Source organism: Choloepus didactylus, chromosome 4 (assembly GCF_015220235.1).
Source record: "Choloepus didactylus isolate mChoDid1 chromosome 4, mChoDid1.pri, whole genome shotgun sequence".
Taxonomy (NCBI): domain Eukaryota; kingdom Metazoa; phylum Chordata; class Mammalia; order Pilosa; family Megalonychidae; genus Choloepus; species Choloepus didactylus.
The window spans coordinates 92,843,696-92,858,670 of record NC_051310.1 but is presented as its reverse complement, the minus strand read 5'-3'; the positions used below and the strand labels follow the sequence as shown (position 1 = coordinate 92,858,670).

The following is a 14,975-nucleotide window of genomic DNA, read 5'->3' as shown; positions in this document are numbered from 1 at the left end:
TAAAAAATTAAAATAATGTGGCTACAAGAGCAATGCATATTTATTTTAGAAAATCAAAAAAGAAGAAAAATCTATAATCCCAACACCCAAAGATATTTTAAGTCTCTTCTACTCAATTATATGCCATGCACTTCTCCAAATGCTTACAAATATTAACTCCTTTTGTGCTTACAACAACTGTCTGAACTAAGTAGAATCATTTTCTTAGTTTTACATTTAAGGAAACTGGTATTATGCCTGTTTTACAGACAAGGAAACTGGCCCAAATTCCCCAGGCTGTCAACAGAGCCAGGATTTGAATCCAGGCAACGTGGTTCCAGGGGCGTGTCCTGAACACTATGATGCTGCTATTCCATCAGATACAATTATTATTCACATTTTGGTGTATTTACTTCCAATCTTTATATCTATGTATTTAATTTACAAAGCGTGATATCCATGTGCAAACTTTGTGCAATCTTTTCATTTACAGATATATCATAAACTCTTCCCTGTATCATAAATCTTTTACAACATGATTTTAATAACTATTGAATGTTTCTCATATGCATTTGGAACAATGAATTTAACCAATTTCTCATTTTGGAATAATTAATTAGCTTCCCATTTTTCCCTGCAATAACATTGCTGAGTTACACATTCTTGAGGCTAAATCTTTTTTTCACACTCTCAATTATTTTATTATAAATTCTAGAACCGGAAATGCTGGGTCTAATGTTACATATATTTTACAGGCTTTTGATACACATTGTCAAACCATCCTCTGGATAGGTGATTCCAATTTGCAGCTCTAACCACAGTGAATGGACTGCTCATTTCCCTACACCTCACCCACACTAGGTATTAAAAGAAAAAAACATGACAAAATTTACTAATCTGGGATCTCCAGTACCTTTTAACTGGAATTGCATTAAACATCCCTTAATTCCACCATTCACTATCTACCATGGGGAAACATCAGCGCATTTGCAAGAGGAGACATCTATATAATTCACTGCAGCATCGTCTGTCATACTGAAAAACGACCTAAACATTCCCCAACCAGAAAATGGCTAAATTAACTCAACTCTCCACTCCGCAGAACGTTCTGCTAGGGTTAAGTGGGGAGGCATGACTACGTAAAGCGCGGATGGCGAGAAAGCAAGCCCTTGTCGCCTCTTCTCGGCCTGGAAGCACTGCTATTCAAAATATCTGCTTCTGGATATGCTTTTCCGAAAGCCAGGAATTTGAGAGCAAGTGGTAGGTCTGGACGACCAGCACAGATACGAGTTCACATCCTGGCCAAGCCTTAACTTGCCCGATCGACGGTGGCCGAGTGGCCGAACTCCCTAGCCTCGGCGTCCGCACCTGCCCTCCAGGGAGCAGCCTCCAGGGCGCGCAGGGAGGCCGGACCCTCAGGCCCTCGGCCCCCGGACGCCGCGGCCGAGTTTCCAGGAGATGCTCTCTGCCGCGCACCGACCGGAAGTGGCCGTGTGTGGCGGAAAGAGCTGCTTTCTGAAAGCAGCCGGTGCTGAGAAGCGTGGCTGTTGAAGATGATTCAGGCGATTCTGGTTTTCAACAACCACGGGAAGCCGCGGCTGGTCCGCTTCTACCAGCGTTTCGTGAGTGCGGTCGGGTTTCGCCACGCCCTTCTAAGGTTCCCTTGCCCTCTTCCCTCGCTCTTTAGCCCCTACGGCTCCAGCAGGCACTGCTGACCACCTCGGGCTCTTGCATCCGTGCGTGACCCTCACGTCCCTTAATCTCATTTCCCACATGGGGGTCGGTGTCAGGCCTTCTGTCCCACTCCCTGCAGCTCCCGCTCTCCTGACTTCTTCCTGTTGCTCGGGCATGTTTGTGCCATTTTGTGATTCTTCCCCTTGGGTCTTCCGGCAGCAAGTATAAACGACATGGGGAGGGGGTGGTGTCCCTCATTTGGAATTTGAATGATTGAATTCACTTTTTAAAAAAATCGTATTTTTAAAAATTGTGGAATATAACATATATACATAGAAGTGATAACTTTCCAAGTGCAATTTAGCAAGTAGCAAATTTCAAAGAATCTTATGGATTACAGTTCCACATATTTCCTTATTGTGAAATATACATGCAAAAAGGTAATATCTTTCAAAGTATGATTTAACGAAAGTTGTATAGGAAATTTCCAAAAATGTTATGAGTTACAGAACCATAGTTTCAGTTAGTTCCTTATTGTGAAATATAACATATATGCAAAAAGGTGATAACTTTCAAATTACGATTTAATGAGTAGCTATAGAGCAAATTTCAAAAGATTACTATGGGTTACAGTTCCACCGTTTCAGTTCTTTCCTTCTCGCTATTCTAATACCCTAGCAACCAAGAAGAAGAAAATTATGTAGAGATTCAGTATTCATAATCCTTTGTTAAATCCATCTTGTCTGTTGCTACCCCTTCATCTCCTTTAATCAATTTCCTGATCTTCAGGGATGTCTAGGCAGTGACCAACCTAACTTGTTCATGTTGAAAAGGGGTGTCGACATTATGGGAAAAGGGGACACATCTGGTTGATGTTCTTGAAGAGGCTGTTGCCTCTCGGTTTGGGGACTTAGCTGACATAGGAGTTGTCTGGAGGATTTAAGTTTCTGGAGAATAAATTTAGTGAATGAAATTTTTATAGAGCCTCAGATAGGGATCTGGGTATTCTTTAGGGTTTGGGGGACTACTATTGACTTGGGCTTATCATACTATGGCTATTTGGCATATCTAGCTGAAGCTTGCACAGGAGTAACCTCCATGACAGCCTCTCGACCCTATTTGAGTTCTTTTAGCCACTGAAACCTTATTTTGTTGCCTTTCTTTTCCTAAAACCCTTTTGGTCAAAAAGGCATTCTCAACCCCTCAATGCCAGGGTCAGACTCATTCCTGGAATCCATGTATCATGTTGCCAAGGAGACTCATTCATCTGGGGGGTCCTGTCCCACAATAGGGGAAGGGTGATGAATTTATTTGCAGAGTTAGGCTTAGAGAGAAAAGGTTCACATTTGAGCAACAAAAGAGGTTCTCTGAGGTGACTCCTATACATAATTACAAGTGGGCTTAGCCTTCCCTTTACAACCATAAGTTTCACAAGAGCAAGTCTCAAGACCGAAGACTTAACTTATAAAGTAGGGTGTTCTTAAGTTCACATAGCAAGTATTATGTCCACAATAATCCATCCGTATCTCACATTATCATCACTTAGTTGTAAATCCTCATCATTCTCCATTTTAAACAGTTCTCATGACCCAAAACACCTCATAGCTCTTTTTAGCCCTTAATTATTTGTCCTTAGAATTTGTGTGGTACTAGTAAGGTATTCCTATTAATTATAGTCTCTCGTACACAATAGGTAGATTTTTCCCATATTCCATTCTGTTGTCAACTCTCTGTACTAGTGTCATACCTTAGAAGTATATCATGCAAGCACCTATTTGTATTTATAACACTGATCTGTGGGATACATGCCTTTAAAAACCCCTTTCAATCCTATTCACCTTCAATACAGCTCTGATAATTATGATTCTATTAACAATCATCACCCCTATCCATCCCCGTACCTTTGAATTCACCATCATTAACATATCTGAACATATTAGATCATCATTCCTCCTCACTAGCTACTCTCTATCACTAAGTCTCCAATATTCTACATTTTAAGACATTGGTTTTACATTGTTCAGGGAGTTCATAGAAGTGGTAACATACAATGTCTCTCCTTTTGTGTTTGACTTATTTCACTCTTCAAGGTTCATCCATGTTGTTATACATTTCAGGACCTTGTTCCTTCTTACTGCTGCATAGTATTCCATAGTATGTATATGCCAAATTTTGTTTATCCACTCGACTATTAAAGGACACTTGGATTGTTTTTATCACTTGACAGTTGTGAACAGTGCTGCTATGAACATTGGTGTACAAAGGTCTGTTTGTGTCACTGCTTTCAAATCTTCTGGGTGTATACCAAGAAGTGGAATTGCTGGATCATAGAGTAATTTGATATCTAGTTTTCTGAGAAACTGCCAAACTGTCTTCCACAGTGGCTGTACCATTATACAGTCCCACCAGCAATGAATAAGAGTTCCAATTTCTCCACATCCTCTCCAGCATTTATTGTTTCCTTTTTTAATGGCAGCCATCCTTTTTTAAAAATTCAGTTTTACTGAGATATATTCACATGCCATGCAGTCATCCACAGTGTACAATCAGTTGTTCACAGTACCATCGTATTATGCATTCATCACCACAATTAATTTCTAAGCATTTTCATTGCTCCAAAAAACAAAAGGTAAAAATAAGAATAAAAATAAAAGTATACAAGAATCCCTAAAACATTCCACCCCCCAATCCCATCCTATTTTTCATTTAGTTGTTTTCCCCATTTTTCTGGTCATCTGTCCATACATTGGATAAAGTGAGCCACACAGTTTTCACAATCACAAAGTCACACCATGTAAACTACATAATTATATAATTGTCTCCAAGAAGCAAGATTATTGTTTTGTAGTTCAACAGTTTCAGGTATTTCCATCTAGCTATTCCAATAAACTAAAGACTAAAAAGGGATATCTATATTGTGCATAAGAATACGCTCCAGAGTGACCTCTCGACTCCATTTGAAGTCTGTCAGCTACTGAAATTTAATTTTCTTTCATTTTGCTTCCCCCTTTAGGTCAAGAAGATTTTCTCAATCCCACAATGCCTGGTCCAGGCTCATCCCTGGTAGTCATGTCCTGTGTTGCCAGGGAGATTCACACTCCTGGGAGTCATGTCCCATGTAAGGGGAGGGCGGTGGGTTTACCTGCTGAATGGGCTTAGAGAGAGGCCACATCTGAACAACAAAAGAGGTTCTCTGAAGGAGACTCTTAGGCACAATTATAAGTAGGCTTAGCTTCTCCTTTGCAGAAACAAGCTTCATAAGGATAAGTTCCAAGATTGAGGGCTCGGCCTACCAAATTTGTAGTCCTCAATGCTTGTAAGAACATCGGTAATAATCCAGGTGGGGAAGTTTAATATTTCCACATTTTTCCCCAGTTCCTCGGGGGGGCCCTGCAAATACATATTTATTTTCAATGGCAGCCATTCTTATTGGTGTGAGATGGTATCTCATTGTGGTTTTGATTTGCATTTTCCTAATAGCTAGTGAAGATGAACACTTTTTTTTCATGGATTTTTTAGCCATTTGTATTTCCTCTTTGGAAAAATTACCTTTTCATATCTTCTGCCCATTTTATAATTGGGCTATTTGTACTATTGTTGTTGAGTTGTAGGATTTCTTTATATATGCAGGATATCAGTCTCTTATCAGAAATATGGTTTACAGATATTTTCTCCCATTGAGTTGGCTGCCTTTTCACCTTTTTGATGAAGTTTTTTGAGGCACAGAAGCTTTTGATTTTGAGGAGTTCCTATTTATCTATTTTTTTTCTTTTGTTGCTTGTGTTTGGGTGTAATGTCTAAGAAGCTACCTCCTATTACTAGGTTCTGAAGATGTTTCCCTATATTATCTTTTAAGAGTTTTATTGTGCTGTTGCTTATATTGAGATCTTTGATCACTTTGAGTTAATTTTTATATAGGGTGTGAAGTAGGGGTCCTCTTTCATTCTTTTGGTTATGGATATCCAATTCTCCCAGCCCCATTTGTTGAAGAGACTGTTCCGTCCCAGTTCAGTGGATTTGGGGGCCTTGTCAAAAATCGTTTGACCATAGCTCTGGGGGTCTATTTCTAAACTCTCAGATCAATTCCATTGATCAATATGTCTGTCTTTGTGCCAAGACCATGCTGTTTTGACCACTGTGGCTTTATAGTAGGCTTCAAAGTCTGGAAGTGTAAGTCCTCCTAATTTGTTCTTCTTTTCTAGGATGTTTTTGGCAATTCAAGGCCCCTTTCCCTTCCAAATAAATTTGATAACTAGCTTTTCCAAGTCTGCAAAGTAGGTTGTTGGAATTGCATTGAATCTGTAGATCAGTTTAGGTAGAATTGACATCTTAATGACATTTAGTCTTCCTATCCATGAGCACGGAATTTTTTTCCACCTATTTAGGTCCTTTTTTATTTCTTTTAGTAAAGTTTCATAATTTTCTGTATAGAGGTCTTTTACGTCCTTGGTTAAGTTTATTCCTAGGTACTTGATTTTTTTAGTTGCTATTGTGATTGGAATTTTTGTTGTTTGTTTGCTTTTTCAGTTAGGTCATTACTAGGAACATTGCTGACTTAAATGCATTAATCTTATATCCTGCCACTCTGCTGAATTTATTAGCTCAAGTAGCTTTGTCGTCAAGTTCTCAGGATTTTCCAAATCTGAGATCATATCATCTGCAAATAATGACAGTTTTACTTCTTCCTTTCCAATTTTGATACCTTTTATATCTTTGTCTTGGGTATTGCTCTGGCTAGAACTTCTATCACAATGTTTAATAATAGAGGAGACAGTGGATATCTTCTCAATCTTAGAGGGAAGGCTTTCAGCCTCTCACCATTGAGTACTATGCTGGCTGTGGGTTTTTCATATATGTCCTTTATTATACTGAGGAAGGTTCCCTCAATTCCTATTTTCTGAAGGAAGGGATGTTGAATTTTGTCAAATGCTTTTTCAGTGTCTATTGAGATGATCATTTGATTTTTCCCTTTTGATTTGTTAATGTGTTGTATTACATTAATTGATTTTTTTATATTGAACCACCCTTGCATGCCAGAAATGGACCCCACTTGGTCGTGGTGTATAATTCTTTTAATGTGCCTTTGGATTTGATTTGCAAGTATTTTGTTTAGGATTTTTGCATATACATTCATTAGGGAAATTGGCCTATAGTTTTCCTTTTTTTGTAGTATCTTTATCTGGTTTTGGTATCAAGAGTGATATTAGCTTCATAAAATGAGTTAGGTTGTGTTCCTTTTTCTTCAGTTTTTTTGAAGGAGTTTGAGCAGGAATGGTGTCAGTTCTTTTTAGAAATTTTGGTAAAATTCTCCTGTGAAGCCATCTGGCCCTTGGCTTTTATTTGTAGGTAGAGTTGATGATTGATTGGATCACATTGCTTGTGATTTTTTTGTTGAGGTCTTCTAATTCTTCTTGGGTCAGCCTAGGTTGTTTATGTGTTTCCAAGAAATTGTCCATTTCCTCTAAATTGTCTAGCTTGTTGGCATACAGTAGTTCATAGTATGCTCATGATTTTTTCTTTATTTCTTTGGGATCCATAGTAATTATCCCCTTCTCATTTGTGATTCTGTTTGTTTGGGTCTTTTCTCTCTCTTTGACTTTGTCAGTCTAGCTAAGAGTCTGTCAATCTTCTTGCTCTTCTCCAAGAACCAACTTTTGGTTTTATTTATTCTCTCTCTCTCTTTTTTTTTGTTCTCTAGCTCATTTATTTCTGCTTTAATCTTTGTTATTTCTTTTCTTCTACTTGCTTTAGGGTTAGTTTGTTGATCATTTTCTACCCTCTTCAGTTGTTCAATTAGCTCTTTGGTTTTAGCTCTTTCTTGCTTTTTGTTATATATGTTTAGAGCTATAAATTTCCCTCTCAGCACCACCTTTGCTGTAATCCATAGGTTTTAATATGTTGTGTTTCATTTTCATTCGTCTGTAGATATTTACCTACTTCTCTTTGACCCACTGGTTGTTTAGGAGTGTGTTATTTAACCTACATATATTTGTGAAAGATCTGGTTCTTCGGTGGTTATTGATTTCTAGTTGCATGCCATTATGGTCAGAGACTGTGCTTTGAATAATTTCAATCATTTTAAATTTATTAAGACTTGCTTTGTACCCCAGCATGTGATCTATCTTAGAGAATGTTCCATGGGTACTAGAGAAGAATGTATATCCTGGTACTTGGGGATGTAACGAGCTATATATGTCTGTTAAGTCTAATTCATTTGTCATATTGTTGGTTCTCAATTTCCTTATTGGCCCTCTGTCTAGTTGTTCTATCTGTAGAAGAAAATGGTGTATTGAAGTCTCCCACGATTATTGTAGATGTGTCTATTGCTCCCTTCAGTTTAGCCAATGTTTGTCTCGTGTATTTTGGAGCTCCTTGATTGAGTGCATAAGCATTTATGATTGTTATTTCTTCTTGGTGAATTTTCCCTTTTAGTAATATATAGTGTCCTTCTTTGCCTCTTATGACATCTTTGCATTTAAAGTCTATTTTGTCTGATACTAGTATAGCTATCTCAGCTTTCCATTGGTTGCAGCTTGTGTAGAATATTTTTTTTTCCATCCTTTCACTTTCAGTCTCTTTATGTTGTAAGGTCTAAGATGAGTCTCTTGTAAACAGCATATCGATAGATCATACTTTTAAATCCATTCTACCTATCTGTATCTTTTAATTGCAGAATTTACTCCATTCACATTGAAAGTTATTACTGTGAAGGGAGTTCTTGAACCAGCCATCTTATCTTTGGTTTTTAGTTGTTTGATCTATTTCCCACCCCTCTCTTTTTTTTTTAAAGTTACCCTTACTAATACTGTTCAGTTCTGTGCCCTTCTCCAGACCTCTCTCTCCTTTTTTTCTCAGCTGGTAGAGCTCCCTTTAGTAATTTTTGCAGGGCAGGTCTCTTGTTAACAAATTCTCTCAGCATTTGTTTGTCTGTGAAAATTTTAAACTTTCCTTCAATTTTGAAGGGGAGCTTTGCTGGCTAAAGAATTCCTGGCTGGCCATTTTTCTCTTTCAGAATCTTAAATATGTCATACCACTGCTTTTTCACCTCCATGGCATCCTTTGAGTGTCAGTAGTTAGTCTTATGTTGTTTCCCTTGTATGTGGTGAATCACTTTTCTCTTGCTGCTTTCAGAACTGTCTCCTTCTCTTCAGGATTTGACAGTCTAATCAGTATATGTCTCGGGTGGGTTTATTTGTATGTATTCTATTTGGAGTTCTTTGGGCATCTTTGATTTGCATATTTATGTCATTTAGAAGGGTTTGCCCCAACTGTTTATTGAAACACTCTTCCTGGCCCTTTACCCTTCTCTTCTCCTTCTGGAATACCAGCAATTCTCATATTTGTTTGCTTCATGTTGTCCATCATTTCTCTGAGAGCCGTTTCAAATTTTTCGATTTTTTCCACCATTTTTTCTTCTGTGCATTCACATTTGATTGCCCTGTCTTCTAGTTCACTTATTCTTTCTTCTGCTTCTTCAGATCTGTTGTTGTATGTCTCTACTATATTTTAAATTTGATACACAGTGTCTTTTATTGCCATAAGATCTGCTATTTTTTAATTTACTCTTTCAAATTCTTCTTTATGCTCTTCCAGAGTCTTCTTGATTTCCTTTATGTCTTTAGCAGTCTCGTTGAAGTTGCTTTGGAGGTTTGTTTGTACTTCTTTAATTAATGCTCCCAATTTTGTGTCTCTTCCAGCTTTTTAATTTATTCATTTGGCTTGTCCACATCTTCTAGATTCTTCAAGTGCTTTATGATTTTTTTGTTGGCTTCAGGGCATTTGCTTGTCTTGATAAGGTTATTTTGGAAAATGCAGGATTATTTGAGCTTTTATATATAATTTGAGAGAGCTGCAGCTTGCTGGAGTGCAGTTTCCCTATCCTACCAGCAGGTGGTGTGCTTGAGCTACAGCTTGCTGGAATGGAATTTCCCTATCCTACCAGCAGGTAGCATGTCAAGCCCATCTTCCCCGAACTGCTGTGCATTAGCGGAGTCCAAACTGGGTGGGGAACCAATCAGTGCACTGGTTCTGGATGTGTACTGAGGACTGCCTGCCCTGGGGCTGTGATGTGGGCCCTGAGCAGTTCAACAGGGAGTCTGCTCAAGGGCACTCCCCAGATCAAACATGCCCTGCCCCTTGCCTGCCATGCACTGTGAGCCTCTGGAGTCTGAGAGGGGCTCCTGATGCATTGGTATGGCACCCTCTCCTATCACCACTTCTTGCCAGTGCAATCCCCGGACTTCTGTGCGGAGGAGAGTAAATGCTGCCTCTCAGGTTTCCTCACAAGAGCTCCTGGCCCTATGGATGTGGTGGATTGCCTCTCCAACTAACTGACAAGGCAGGTACAGGGTAGTGGAGAGCCGCTGCTCATTCCCTTGCCTGGAGGTCATCTTGCTGATGCTGGTCCCAGGAGGTGGACCCAGCCAAACAAACTCACTCCATCCCTCGAGGTGCTGTCTCTCTCCATTTTTGCCCACGTCCCCTCAACATACTCTGGGGGACCCTCTGTGGCTGGTCATACCCCTAAAATGTAGTCCTGGGTGTTCTTTGCTCCCTCTCTAGTTTCTTTCACAGAGGAGAATGTTCTGCCTCACCTACTCTGCTATCTTCCTGGAAATCTAAAGTCACTTTAATCTTGTTGGTTGTGAACACAATTTTGCAAGAAGGAAGCATCATTCCCCTGCTTAACGTTTTTGCTGTAGACAGGGGGTCTGGAAAGTTCTTTCTTGAAATTCTTTAATTCTTTTTGTTTCAGTGTTGGGGCTTCCCTGGGGACTAGATACTCTTCACTATGTGGAGTTGAAGAAAGTCAGTTAAAAAGTGGGAAAGTGATGAGAAATTATAAATGCTGCCACGTGAGGGCTCAATAAATGATCGTGTCAATTTGAATTTTCCAAAAACATTCCTCTGGAAAATCATAGACATCATTTGCCTCCTGCTCCCCCAAATTTTATTTCTTCATGGCTAGATTTCAAAATGTTGCCCAACTGGGGATTGGTAAAGTGGAAGGTGGGGAGAGAGTCAGAAACCTTATGTTCAGGCCTCAGCTCTACCTTTTCTAGACATGTGCCTGTTGGCAAATTAATAAACCTCTTTCAGATTATATTTCCTCTCCTGTCAAATGGCAATGAAACAATAGTTTTACGTTTTTGATAGGATTTTTTAAGCTATATTACATTTTATTAAATTGTATAGAGGTAAAAATACGAGCATTCAATATAAATGTTCAAAGTTTATTTGCATTTTTTGTGTGTGTGAATTTTTCTGTGTTTACTTTTTATTAACAGCTTCATTGAGATATGTCAATACCATAGAGTTTACCCATTTAAAATGTATATATAGTTCATGGAGTTTTAATATATTCACTGAGTTGTGGAACTATCACCACTATCAATTTTAGAACATTTTCATCACCCCCAAAAGAAATCCCTATCTACTAGCAGTCACTCCTGATTTCCCCTAATTCTCCCATCTCTAGGCAACCACTGATATTCTCCTGTTTCCCTAGATTTTCCTATTCTGAACATTTGTTATAAGTGGAATCATAAAATATGTGATCTTTTGTGACTAGCTTCTTGCAAAGTATACTGTTTTCAAGATTTACCATATGGTAGTGTGTATCAGTTCTTCAGTTTTTTTTATTGGTGAATAACATTCCATTGACTGGATATATCACATTTGACTTATCTATTGATCAGTTGATATTTCCACTTTTTGGCTACTGTGACTAATACTGCTGTTAACTTTTGTGTACAAGTTTTTGCGTGGACTATGTTTTCCTTTCTCTTGGGTATATACCTAGGAGTAGAAGTGCTGGGTCATATAGTAACTCTGTGTATAACATTTTGAGGAACTGCTAAACTGTTTTCCAAAGTTTTCAAAGCTGCAATATTTTACATTCCCAGCAGGTATATGTAAAGGTTTCGATTCTCCACATCCTCACCAACATTTTTTTTTATGTCTTTTGATTAAAGGCATTTTAGTAGATGTGAAGTGGTATCTCATAGTTTTGATTTGCATTTCCCTAATGTCTAATGCTGTTGAGCTTCTTTTCACATGGTTATTGGCCATTTATATATCTTTTCCGGAGATTTTAGGATTTTTATGAGAGCCAAATGAGCTCGTGAGTGAATATTACTTTGAAAACTACAGAGTACTAAAAGATCTGAGGGATTATTAGAATAACTGAAGCATGTAAGTACTTGGCAGTTTGCCTTTTTGTTGAAGTAGAAATTAGGTAGCCTCACCATTTCATGCCAGTTTCCCCTCTGTTAGATAAAAGGCTTTTATTTTGAAACATGATTTTGCTGGTTTAAAAAAGTGCTGATGCTAAGCATGTTTTGTATTTGAGTACACAGATTTAATCCTTCACAGCATCCCAGCATCTTTGAACTTTGTGTGTACTTTAAATGGAAACCTGGAAAATAGTGATTGACTTACCTAACTTTACAGTGACCACTGATTAGCAAGTTTTCATTCACTCATTCAGTAAATACTGAGCCATTTTATACCCATACAAAGTTATGAGAAGTAATTTCTTTATAATGATACTTTCTTTTTTTTTCTCTCTCTCTAATTTTAAATAGCCAACCATTTCAAATCTAAATTCAATGCTGTACAAAGAAAGGGATTAAAATTGCTTGAATCTGTTTTCTGACTCTTGTGGCAGATCCATTCTGAAGGTTTTCATAAGCTTTGCCACTCTAAGTGTGGCCTTCAAACAAGCAGCATTGGTATTGCCTGGGAACTTCTTAGAAATGCAGTCTCAGGCCTTACCTCAGACCTAATAAATTAGAATCTGCATTTAACAGGGTTCCCAAGTGATTCATTGAACATTATACTTTGAGAAGCACTGATCTGGAGCTTTAATTACTTTCTGTTTTAATGTTTGGTTTCTTCCTCCCATCATCCTTTTTAGCATACTCATTATGAACCTCATATGTATAAATAGGAATCAAATGTAAGTTATCAAGAGATTCATTACAGTTGAGTTTTCTCATGTGTGGTAAGTGAATAATAAATGAAAAAAGAAATTTTATTTGTAGCTCTGTGATTATTCAAAATTCCAATCTGTAAATAGAACTTTTTTTTACCTTTCTCAGTAGTACTTTTTTGGTAACACTGCATCTATGTAGTACCTATGTCACAGGTACAAAAGATAGCAATTCAGTTTTTTAAAACATTTTCATGATTATCTTTATGTATGTAAGTATGTATGTATTTATTAACACTTTAATTCACACAGCAAACAATCCATCCTAAGTGTACAATCAGTGGCTCTTGGTATAATCATATAGTTATGCATTTACCACTGCAGTCAATCTGAAAACATTCTCATTTCTTCCAGAGGAAAAAATCCCATACCTCCTATATTCCCCTGTTATTGACATAAAGCTTTGGTATAGTGCCTCTGTTACAATTAATGAAAGGATATTACAATGTTACTGTTAACTGTAGACCTTAGTTTATGTTAATTGTTTTTTTTGCCATATAATGCTATTATTAACACCTTGTAATAGTGACATACGGTTGTTCTAGTTCATGTAAGAACTTTCTTGTATTTGTTCAATTAACCACCATCATTGTCCACTCTGGGTTTCACTAAGTTATTCAGTCCCATTTTTTATCTTCTAGCTTTCCTTCTGGTGACATGCACGACTTTAGCCATCCTCTTTCAACCATACTCACGCTCAGCTTTGTTAGTTACGCTTACAGTATTATGCTACCATCATGATTATCTCTTGACCTCCCTAAAGTATTAGATCTGTTGACAGGTGTTATTTCCCTGGCTTAGATGTTTTCCAGGGGAGGACAAAATATTTTGGGACCAGGCCTTATAGTTATTCTTTGATCTTTTGTGAGAGTTCTTCTTTCCTTGTTTATCAATTCTCCTTTCCTTGTTTATTAACTATAACAATTTATCAACTTACCTGTCAGGATGGCAATGGTTAATGTCCTAGATATTGAGATAAATAAACCCTATCTTAATTCCTATAGCAGAGCCTTGTTGTCCATTTTCCTCATAGATTCACTTTTTTTTCCCTCATCTTTTTTATCTTTTCTGAAAACTGGTACTGATTGTTCAGATCATTCCCAGCTTAGGAGCATTTCTCTCCCTGCCTATCCCGACTGGTGGGATGTGATTTTTCAGACTTGCCCACTGATTCACTTTACTTCTTTTGCTCCACAGCCAGAAGAAATTCAACAGCAGATTGTTCGAGAGACTTTCCATCTAGTCCTCAAGCGGGATGACAATATCTGTAACTTCTTGGAGGGTGGAAGGTAAACTGTCAGCTTCAGTTTTCTCCCCATATGTCCATTTTTGAGTGACCTTACATCAGTAGTGCTTCCTCAGGTGGTGCTCAAGTATCAGCTGTGTGCCTGTTTGAATGTATTATGTCCCCCAAAATGCCATTATCTTTGATGTAATCTTGTGTGGACAGACTTATTAGTGTTGATTAGATTGTAATTCTTTGAGTGTTTCCATGGAGATGTGACACACCCAACTGTGGGTGATGACTCTGATTGGATAGTTTCCATGGAGGTATGGCCCCACCAATTGAGCATGGGTCTTGATTAGTTTGCTAGAGCACTGTGTAAGCTCAGACAGAAGGAGCGAGCTTGCTATAGCCAAGAGGGACACTTTACAGAAAGCACAGGAGCTGCAGGTGAGAGACAGTTTGAAGACAGCCATTGAAAGCAGACTCTTGCTCTGGAGAAGCTAAGAGAGGACAAATGCCTCAAGAGCAACTGAGGGTGACATCTTAAAGAGGAGCTATGGCCTAGAGAGGAATATCCTGCGAGAAAGCCATTTTGAAACCAGAACTTGGAGCAGATGCCAGCTACGTGCCTTCCCAGCTAACAGAGGTTTTCCAGATGCCGTTGGCCATCCTCCAGTGAAGGTACCTGATTGCTGATGTGTTATCTTGAACATTTTATGGTCTTAAGACTGTAACTGTGTAACCAAATAAACCCCCTTTATAAAAGCCAATCCATTTCTGGTGTTTTGCATCCCCGAAGCATTAGCAAACCGGAACAGATTTTATTACCAGGAGTGGGGTGTTGGTGCTGCTGAGTTTGCGAATACCAAACATGTTGGAAGGGCTTTTTAAATGGGTAAGGGAAAGATTCTGGAAAAACTGTGAGGAGCTTGATAGAAAAGGCCTAAATTGCGGAAATATGGACTCTAAAGATACTTCTGATGAGGCCTTGAGCAGAAATGATGAATGTGTTGTTGAAAACTAGAAAAAAGGCAATCCTTGTTTTAAAGCAGCGGAGAATTTAGCAAAATTGAGTCCTGGTGTCGCATGGAAGAAAAGAAT

The 14,975-nt window shown here is 38.3% G+C and overlaps 1 protein-coding gene across 1 annotated transcript in view; it reads left to right on the top strand.

Moving 5' to 3' along the window:
• Window positions 1-1,286: 1,286 nt before the first annotated feature.
• Window positions 1,287-14,975, top strand: part of AP3S2 (adaptor related protein complex 3 subunit sigma 2) — a 79,959-nt gene continuing 66,270 nt past the window's right edge. The window contains exons 1-2 of the mRNA XM_037833046.1: window positions 1,287-1,601; window positions 13,844-13,935. Of these exons, the coding sequence (XP_037688974.1) occupies window positions 1,533-1,601; window positions 13,844-13,935 (161 nt within the window). The 5' untranslated portion in view covers window positions 1,287-1,532. The remainder of the gene's footprint in view (window positions 1,602-13,843; window positions 13,936-14,975) is intronic.